Raw genomic sequence first — 10,574 nt, forward strand, 5'->3', positions numbered from 1 at the left:
TCCCATCCCATCCCATCCCATCCCATCCCATCCCATCCCATCCCATCCCATCCCATCCCATCACTGAGCCAAAGGGAGGGGAAGTGTTGGGGACAGAACTAACATGATGTGGTTAGTTCCTGTCAGCCTCAGCCATCTGGAGGGGGGCTTCCGGGCTCTATTTGCTGGCCTCTCATCGTGCACATCCCCAAATCTCGATCTGCTTCTTGGAGCTAATAAGTATATCTCGCTTGTGCTCCCAAGTTCAAAGCCGCTACCCTAGCAATGGAAATTAGCACTTGTTTTTATATAGTTACATCTGGGGCCATTTTCATTTGTATTTTTATATGTGTTGCTTTTCCCCAACAGATCCTAAAGAAGATATGAGCTCCTCGGGAGGGTCCTATTGTCCTCATTGGGTGGGACTGCCACAGCATGCCTGGCTCTATCTGTTATATATAGACGAGAATCACAGCGGTGCAATTTTAATGAAAGAGGGAGGAAATAAAAACCTTTAAAACACATCGCTTGATCAAAATTTCTCAGCCCTCTACTTCATATTTGTTCATCTTCCTGGAAGAAAAGTACTACAGTAATGAGTCCGGCATGCTGGGCTTGGCCTCTTTTTATTGAAAATGTTGTGGGTTTTTTTTAGGGAGTTTAACTGGAGCAGCACCCTCGGTGGGGCCCGCTTTAATCACAGCCTTCCGCTTGTGTGGCGGGCCGCCCAAGCTCCGGGCTGCCGAATGGAGCAGGGGAAGCCTTCTACCCAGGAGGGTTCCAATGGCTTTCATCAAGTTTAGTTTTTCTTTTTCAGTGAGCATACACTTAAAATATAGGGTGAACAGGTGGATTTCCAGAGCGCCACTTGGTGTGAAAGCCTACTATTATTTATACCCCCCCCCAAATGTCCTTTTGGGTCTTTGTCCCATTGGTTTCCTGCCCTCCTGGTGTCCCTGCTGGGTTGTGGGACTCAACGGGGGATGCCATCAGGGCTGGCATTGGTGGTTCATGGGTCAGCGTGCCTTTGGACTTGACCCGCCGTGCCCCAAGGACACCCGAGTCCACCGCTGTTTCACACCCATTACCCTGTCTCCTCCCAGGAATGTCGTCAGGATCCCGTAGGCTGCGTCCAGTATGGGTGACTCCATGGTCCATCTGCTGGTGCCACATGTCAGCTGTCCCTGGTCCTCTGGCCCCGGCATTTGGGGGAACGGCCTCTATTTCTATCTTGCACCAACTTGGGAGCAGAACTTAAAACGGATTCATTCCTGCAAGCGATAGCAGCAATGTCCCCATAGGATTACAGATGCTCTTGAAAGAGAGACGCATAGAGGGGCTGACATCACAGCAAACTACTTAAAGGTCCATTTAGATGTTTTGTTGCTCTAAATATTTTCTTGGAGTGTTTCTGTATCTCCCTGTTCTCCAGAAGTACGTGACCTGGGTGGCCGCCCTCTCCTCGTTCATGTAGAGCACAGCAGACTTGCCCTAACTTCTCCGAAACCTGCACAAAAGCCCCGTTCCAGGGTTCCAGGGTTAACTAGACCCGCTTTCCATAAGATGCAGTCATGCAATCGTCTGATAAGTGACTTATCCAAATATTCATTTCAAAGAGATTTCTCTGCCTAAGAGAAATAATTGGAAAAAATTTCTTTTCTCGTCATTGACTTTTTATTTGGTGGTTGTAAACGTGTCATATTTAACACTCATTAGACGCCACCCCTTTGGATTCCCATAAATATCATGCTGTCCGTGAATGTGTTCAGGAAGTTCTTTTTAAAACCCTCTCTGTGCCAAAAGCTGGTGTGGAAAGTTGGCTGGGGAGAACTTGGGGCACAAAGGAGGAAAGGAAGAGAGGCCGTCTGGAGGAGTAGAGGCGGCCACCAGCACACACTGGCAGTCTAACCAATCTGCCAGCCTCCTGTCTGGTGTCAGCGTCTTGCCATTGCTGACGAGAGAAAGCTCGTCCCTCTTGACCTGGTGTGCAAGGCCCGTGGCAGTTGGGTACCTCCCACCACCCTTCCGCACTTCCGCCAAGCTGGGCATTCCCATATAATGCCGTTAACTGGGTGTTCTTCATGTGGCCCCTTAAATGATTGGCCTCTTGAGTGCTTTAGGGTCTTACAAGGAGTTGAGGCTGTGCCCTGTTCTCGCAGCCCACGTTCCGTCCATGGGGGTCAAACCCTGGGATGCTGTGGGAGGCTACGCTCCTGGGCGCTGCTGCCCGCGGCCTTCCCCAGCAGCTGGCTTGAGTTGGAAACTGTGTAGCCCTGCCTCCCCAGCTCTCCAGAGGTGTGCATGAGGGTCAGAAGCCATAGTGTATCTAGATATGGATTCAACCCTCTTCCCAGAAATCATGACTCACACCTGGGAGGGACGAGGATTTGTCCGAATGACCTGGGGCACTTCGCCAGGCCGGCGTGGGGCACAACTTCTCTTACCCTCAGGTCACCTCTGGAATTCCCGGCTCAGCATGATGTGCTTCACTGGGCATCTGTCCTGTTGCGTCCCGCAGCAGAGCCTGGATGAGACCCTGCATGGGGAGGACCGGAGAGGAGTGTCCACTTGGGACCTGACCTCTGGCATGGCCAGGCTTGTCTCCCTCTCTCTGATTTGCACCTGGCTCCCCTTGGGCCCCACCAGTGGGGGAGCTCAGCACAGGAGCTGTGGGAAAGCATTGAGCCTCACCGAGGCCTGGTCCAACTTGTCCAACCTGTGACCCTAAATTATTTTCTAACTGACTCCCATCTTCCCCCACACCGAGCATGTATCGCAGGCAGTACGCACCCTACACGGACCACCTCAAAACCACCCTATCCATATGTAGGAAGCCAGAATGCCATGGCGGCGCCCTGAGCTGGGCCTGCCTCCCTGTCCGAACAGGGGGATTTGGAGCTTCCCCACCGCTGCCCCGTTTGGGGCATCCGCTGCCCTCTCTCTGTGTGACATTTCTCTTTTAGTCTCTAAGACCCGAGCTTGTAGCATTTCTCTTTCTTTAAAATTCCTATGGCCTCTACTCTCTCTTCCTCTGCCCAGACTGATCATGAAGACTCTGGAAGCCCTCAGGCAGCTCATGAAGCCCCAGACTCTTTGTTAACACTGAGACTGTCTCCAGCGAAGTCTTGGGCCCTGCTAACAGTCTCTGTCTCCTCTTCACTGCCTTGTCCAGGAACCTCTCCAGTCTCATTTCCAGCTGCCAGCAGGTAAGAAATTTAGCTTGGGTTTTCCTGGAACTCTTTTCTCCCACAGACCTGCCCCCCCCCTTTCAGGAAGATATCTTTGCTTGAAAATTTTGGATCGGAAGAAGAGGCTCATACCCACCTCCCAGGTAGATTCTAGAACCAAGGTTCTAAGACCTTCTCACTCTGGGAGGTTATTCCAATCTCCATTCCCGTACCCCTGGCCCCTGTAACAGCTCTGCAGCAGGGGAGGCCCCATCTCTGGCTCTGTGATACCGTTGGTATGATTCTGACACAGTGCAACCTTGCCTCAAAGTTTGGAGAGTCAAGATGGCAACCTCCCCCACTTTTCTCTTGCCATTTGAGCTCCTTATCTCTTTCCCAGGTTATGAAGTAAAGACTGGTAAGAGACAACCCAAAGGACTCTGTCTTGTTATTTTTTCAACCATTAACAATGGCTCGAAGCCCATATTCAAGATGAGTCTCTTGCTTGGGTTGACTGGAGCTGGAACTTACTGTGACCAACTTGGCCACCATCCCACTAAAGCAAACAGACATGAACATGGGAGATACCAAGGGTGTTCAGATGGATCTTAAGCTCTTTGGTGAGAAATCTAAACTTCAGAGGTGAGGATAGAAGAAAAATCAGGTGTTAGGTATCCACCTCCCCACCTCCCCTGAATCCTCCATCCCGGTCTAGAAATCTTGTGCCTTGAACCATCAAAGAATGGGGCCATCTTGGCTCAGACGTTTGGGATGGCCCCTCATAGATGTCCCCAGGCCAACTTGTCTGCTTTATTGGCTACTTCTTTCCTCTCCATACAATTTTTCTGCTCTCTTAACTCCTTCCTCGTTCCCCCAGACACCTGATTCTCCTTCTCCCCTCCCCACCACCAGCCTCCACCAGAATTTGAGGAACGTCACATTTCTCCCACTGTCTTGTGAGTTTTTACTGTGTCTGGATACAGCTGTGAGCCAGCAACGCCATCCATTCTGCTGCTTGGCGGCATAAAAGGGGGTGATGACGGTGATGATCTGCTCTCAGTTACGGCTGTCTTCTCCTTTTATTTACTTTATGTTCCTAAAGCCAATCAGATGCATCTCAAATTGCAAGGGGTGATTTCTGCCAGAAGTCCCATCACTTTCACATTTGAGACTCAGCCGCTCTGCCGTTGTCACTGACCTTATGACACTGTAAAACGTCCTGCCTGACGCACCCCCCCCCGACTGTGCCTCCTGGCTTTGTGAAGACTTCTTCCATTATTTTGACCCTGAATGGCCCCATGCCCAGCCCCTCTCTGGCCGTAGGACAGGGTGAGTGTTGGGTCGGCACAGCACTGCCACACTGAAGGCTGGAAATTACTCCAAGGTGGTCTTCTCTGAGACCTGCCATCTTGCAGACAAGAAGCCCAAGGCTCAGAGAAGTTAAGTGACCTGCCAAATCCCACTGTCAACAAATGGGTGGCGGAACTGGGAGTGGAAGCTGTCCCACCAGACTCTCCAGCCAGTGCTCCTTCCCTCCTCTCCCCTCCACCTGGCGCACAGGCACGCTTCCTGGGCCAGGGCAGCCCCAGTGACTTCTAATAAGGTGGAGTCCAACCTTCCAGCGCCCCTGGCAGTGGTACCCAGCTTCTCCTCCACCCCCTTCACCGGGAAACGTGCCGTCTCCTGAGGCAGGCCACACACCTTCCATGAGCAGGGCTTTCCTTTACAGAACTGAAATATTCTTCTTGTTTCTTGCACCGGAGGCCCTGGTTCTACCTCTCGGGGTCAGTACTGAGTCGCTCTGATCCCTCCTCCAGTGATGACAGTTCTCCTGGGAAGCCTGCAGCCTGTCCCTTTGTTTTCTCTTCTCCAGGTGAAACAATGCTGTTTCCTGTCTATGATTCTGACACCGATGTCAGTGTGTATGTGTGTTTCCCACACCACCAGTTAGCTCAATTCTGACACTGTCTACTTGCAGGCAGCCTCAGATCCCACAGGTTAAGGGCTGGGTCCTACAAGTCTGTCCCTGCCCCATCTGAGATGCAATCCGAAGTCCAGGTTGTCACCTGTGCTCCCAACTGGCTAGGGATAGGTTCCAACAACCCTTGCTTTGGGTTCAATTAACTTGCTAGAGTGTCTCACAAAATTCAGAGAAACATTTTACTCACGAGATTCCTGGTTTACGAGAGAGAGTAGTAAAGGAGCAGCCAGAAGGGAGAGATGCACAGGGCAAAGAATGGGGAAAAGGCACCGAGCTTCCACGCCCTGTCCAGGCGCCCCAGCTCTCAGCATCTCCATGCGTTCACTGACGCCGGAGCTCTCTGGACCTGTCCTTTTGAGTTTTTATGGAGGCTTCTTTACATAGGCATGGTCGGTTACCTCATTGGCCCTTGGTGATTAACTCCATCTCCAGCCCCTCTCCCCAACTCAGAGGTCAGTGAAGGGACTGAAAGTTCCAAAAAACCAATCACAGGGTTGGCTCTTAGGTGACCTTGATGTTTTCCAAAAGTCACCCCGTTAACACAACAGTGACACCTTTATTGCTCTCACCGCCTAGGAATTTCCAAGGGTTTTAGGAGCTCTGTGCCAGGAACAGGGACAAAGACCAAATTTATATTTATTATAAATCGCTCTCTCACAGTTCTCCATCGTGGAAATTCCCAGGGGTCTCCTTCCCTGTCCACGTGGGGCTGAGATCCAGATGTGCTGTGTGGTGGGCCCAGAGGACTGAGGATCACCTGCTTCCCTCGGGGGCCGCACTGTGCTTCCCTCTAGTTTCAGACCACACCCAGTGCAGGGGGCAGGAGGGGAGGCCACCCCGTTTGGGGGGCCAGCTCTGGGAGCTTCTGCTGCCCACTGCTGCCACTTCCCAAGCTGTTCCTCTGCTCTGCACAGCCAGGAGCGGAGCCAGCGGAGGCGCGAGGCCTCCAGATGCTGCTGCCAGATGCAGAAGGAGAGCCGCAGCCAGGGCTTGGCATCGGAGTGGGCGGCTCAGCCAGCCTGGCTCCCGGGAGGAGCGCCGGGGAGGGCCTGCTTCTGAAGCAGACGGAGAAGGAGGTCAGGCGAGGCACTCTCTCCACACAGCAATTAACTGGCAAGGTGGCACCGAGTGGATATTTCAATCGCGTGGCTGGGGCACTTTGCCATCGGGGCTTGGGCTCCAGAGGGGACCAGCAGCACGTTCCCACAAAATGTTGAGCAGTTGGCATTTCTGGTGGAAAAGCCAGTTTTTGAAGGGTGATTTCTTGGCTCCTCTAATTAACGGGAAGCAGAGATTTCAGGGTGGCAAATCGAACTCCTTCTGGCCGGGTGCACATTTTTTCGCTCTTCTGCTTCTTTGCTTTTCATGCCTTTAAGTCTTTTTTAAAAAAGACTAGATAATAATAATCATAGTAAGCCCTTAGGTAGGCTCCAATTTTCAAATGTAATGGGAACACACAGGGCTGAACAGAGGGGCTCCAAGAGGCTCCTGGGCCCCAAGCCTTGCCTTGGAAAGCACGGGGCCCAGACTCTTCTCTCTCCCTTGGTCTTCTTGCTACAGTCTTCCATACACATGGGCTGGATGGTTTCAGTGCTCTCACAAATCTTAATGAGTCTCCAGTTCCCTGTAAAGTAGGATCCAGATGCCCCACACTGGCCTCCAGAGTCCTCTGTGGTTTTCTACTCTTTTAGGACAAAATGAGCCCAGTTTGTTTGTTTGTTTTTTAAGATTTTATTTATTTATTTGAGAGAGAGAGCATGAGTGGGGCAGGGGAGGGGGCTGCACTTGGGGGGAACAAAGGGAAAGGGAGAAGCAGGCTCCCTAGGGAGCCCAATGAGGGGCTTGATTCCAGGACCCTGAGATCATGACCTGAGTTGAAGGCAGATGCTTCACCCACTGAGCCACCCATGTGTCCCCAAATATTGAGCTCAGTTCCTGAAGGAAAATTTCCCAGGGGAATGTGATGTTCTCATCCTCAAACGCTTTGTGGGCTGGATGGGGGTCCCTGGGTGCCATGGCCCTTCTTGGAGGACACAGCCCCAGCAGCAGCCAGCTTCGCTCTCCTGCCAGGGGCCTCAGCGTCACAGAATGTCAGAGCTTGGTCCAACCTGGTCACTTTATAAAGGGCCAAGGGCACACTCCATATCACCCAGCCAGTTACTGGCTATGCCTCCCACTGATTTGCCGGGAGCATTGTGGTTACTCTCCTTGGTCAAATAGTCTCCCCCTGGCTTCTTTCCACTGTCTCTCGCGATTGCTTGTCGGGGGGAAATGAATGCAGCATGAACAAATCTTATTGGAAGAGAGACCCATGGGGAATGGGAGGCCATTTTCCCCCCCATTTCCCTGGTGGCCTTTGTCCCGTTCATTCTCACTGATTCCAGAGGCGGTGCCATCATCACGGTTGTCCCAAGGCTCAGCTGGGGCTGGGTGGGCCGGCCTCCTGTGGTGGCCCAGACTGCTGCTCCTGGCGATCCGAGGTGATTATCCCTCCATAAACGTGATGGATGGTCTCTTACCAGACTGTAAATCCAAAGCTAAGCGGTTTGCACTCATCTGCAAATCAGCTCTTTCTGTCCTGTCTCCCTGATCGTGGGGTTGTGATGCAGCCACTGTGCCCAGGATTCATGACTTTAATTACGTTTCTTCCAGGGGCCTGAGGTTATTGTGGAGGCTGCTGGGCCGGTGGATTCCTTCTCGCCTTTCATGTGCTCACCCCACAGGCGTTCCGACAAAGTGCTGATTTTCCAGTCTCATTCAAAGTAGCACATTAGAGAGAGCAGGGCCTGGGGAGAGCCTGTGCGGCTCTGAGTTCCTGGAGTGTTTGCGGGAAGCCCCGGGCCAAGCGGGAGTGTCTAGGACGGCGCTCTAGTCCCAGACACATCACCTGGCCTGCTGTGTGATCTTAGGCAAGTCCTTTACTTCCCGTCTCAGTTGTCTCCTTTGTGAATAGTGCACAACCCTTGTTGGCTGTTTGGGAACTGACAAAGAGACAGGGAAGCGCTTGGTCCTAACAGTGCACCTGCTGATTAAGCAAGTGCTCACATGCGCCAGGCCCCTGAATGCTCACGGAACTCATTATTTCCCCCTTAACACACGGCAGATCCAAAGCTCAGAGGGGTTCAGCGGTTTCCCCAAGATCACACAGCAAGAGAGGGCAGAACCAGCACAGAACCCAGGTCTGTCAGTGTCCACAACCAGCATGCTTTACCATCCGGCTTTGCTGCCTCGTAGAACTTAAAATGTCAGCTCCTCAGTTTCCCTGATCAGTAAAATGGGGCAATAAGTCAGTCTCTAACCTCCCTCACATGGATAGGCTGAAGCCAACGGGACTTTAAGGCTCTTGGAGGAAAATTCCAAATATGCTCAGTTTGTACCAGCCCCTTGCAATGGTTACTTCTCCACTAGTGGCTTGCCTGGCCAGCACGGAGTGTGGCACAGTGCAAAGGTCAGTGGCCTGGGAAGCCTGCCTAGGTCCCTGGGTCATCCCTGCACGCTCTGTGCATAGCCCTTAAAATCTCCAGCATCAGATCCTCATGAGTAAAATCAGAAGTTTCTAGAATGTGTCTATGCCCGGGCCCACCCCAGAACAATCCACTGGGCCTGGGAGTGAATCAGATGTGCACACAGCTGAGAACCACTGGCCCCATGGCCTTCAGGGTCCCGGCCAGTGGCCAGTTCCAGATTGCTGTGTTTTTATAATGTGTCCAGTGTCTACTATCATTCCAGAGTTAAATCTACTAACATATGATCTACCCTTGAGCTGAATTAAAACCAGTACTGGGAGTAGAATAATGGGTGTGGAGTAGCTATATTCTGAGGGCTGGGGCTTGGAATCAGGTGTCCCCAGTTATATTTTTATTTACTTATTTATTTTTAAAGATTTATTTGTTTATTTGAGAGAGAGAGAGAGCAAGTGAGCGAGTGGGGGAGGGGCAGAGACAGAGGGAGAGAGAGAATCTCAAGCAGGCTCCACACTCAGTGTGGAGCCTGACATGGGGCTTGATCTGACGACCCTGGGATCACGACCTGAGCCAAAATCAAGACCTGGATGCTTAACGGACTGCACCCCCCAGCCGCCCCCTGGTGTCCCGGGTTTTGATCCTGGCCCTGAGCCAGCCCACTTCTGTGAAAACGGAGACACCAGTTTCCCTTTCTCACTCTGCTTCCTTTTCTGGCAAAAGAGGGTGCTGCCTCCTCAGCAAAATTTTCGTGAATGGAAAAGGCGGGTGGAAGGTCCAGCCGTGCGGCCGGGGCTGATTTATGAAGCCAGCTGTCCCCGCACAGAGAAGCCTCCTCCGCCCTCAGTTTTGTTAGCACTTCTGCTACAGGTTGAAATGAATTTCAATTCTGCATCCGTTGTTTTCACAAATAATTCGTGCCGCCCCATGAAGAGGTTGAAGTCCCCCTGAAATGTCACTGAGCTGCCCCTTTATTTCCAGCCTGAAGGCTGAGCTCTCAGCCACATGACCCCCGTGGAGGCAAACATATCACGAGCTGGCAGAAGCGGGACAGACGGGGGCTTTGGGGTCTGACTCCCATCCCACCCTGCCATGCATTAGCCATGCGACTTGGAGGCTGTGGCTTAAACTTCTGGAACCTCCGTTTCCTCTCTGTCAAATGGGAATTAAACGACTGAACTTGCAAGGGTTCTGTGTGCAGACAAAATGATATCATTGCAAAAATGTGTCCGGCCTTGCTGGGCTGGGAAAGGCAGGCCAGGCTCGGCGCCAGCCCCGGGATAACAAGACGGCTCCACCGGTGACCTTCCTTCCCGGAGCTCAGAGACGGTGCCAGAGGTTCCCTCCTCGTGCCCGGGGCCTCCTCGGGAGGAAGACGCAGCAGGTGCACCGTCTCGGGCTCACCTTCCGGTCCCACGTGATGGGCGACACCTTGATCTTTGAGTGGAACGGGAGGACGACTGGATGAAGCAGGATCAGTGCCCAAGTCTCCACATTGATTTTTGAATGTGATTTTCGTTCACTCGTGCCCTCAGCAGACGTTTACTGGGAACCTACTTTGCACCAGGTGCCCTTCTAGGTCGGGATGGCACACCTTCTCCCTGAGGGGCCATATGTATTTATGTAACTGGGAAGCAGCCGTAGATAATATGTAATCAAATGAGCACGTGCAACAAAACTTTGTTTATGAAAACAGGCCACAGGCCGGGGTTGACCGGGGCCAGACTTTGTCCCGCTCCCGCTCCAGGTGCCTGGGGTAGCTCAGGGGGGAATAAAAGAGACCAAACGAGCAAATAGAAGCCCTGCCTCCCTGGAGTTGACGAGACACAGTAAACACGACGCGTACATCTGCCCGGTGCTCTGGGTGAGACCTGCTGTCCAGAGGCAGAGCAGGGCGGGGAGGATGCGTGTCCGGCCCAGCTGTGCTCCAGCGAGCTCGGGGTGGCTGCGAGCGGCCGGGACGGGGGGGGGGGGGGGGGGGGGGGG

At 52.7% G+C, this 10,574-nt stretch overlaps 1 protein-coding gene across 6 annotated transcripts in view; it reads left to right on the forward strand.

Moving 5' to 3' along the window:
- The window catches only part of LOC103676264, a 67,230-nt gene that overhangs the window by 42,987 nt on the left and 13,669 nt on the right, over positions 1-10,574 (forward strand). For all 6 annotated transcript variants that reach the window (XR_572055.2, XR_572056.2, XR_005838944.1 and 3 more), the window contains one exon: positions 3,019-3,185. Coding sequence is in view for 1 of the 6 variants with exons in the window: in XM_040645425.1 (XP_040501359.1) it covers positions 3,019-3,185 (167 nt within the window). In the remaining 5 variants the exon portion in view is untranslated. The remainder of the gene's footprint in view (positions 1-3,018; positions 3,186-10,574) is intronic.

Source organism: Ursus maritimus, unplaced genomic scaffold (assembly GCF_017311325.1).
Source record: "Ursus maritimus isolate PB19 unplaced genomic scaffold, ASM1731132v1 scaffold_31, whole genome shotgun sequence".
Lineage (NCBI taxonomy): Eukaryota > Metazoa > Chordata > Mammalia > Carnivora > Ursidae > Ursus > Ursus maritimus.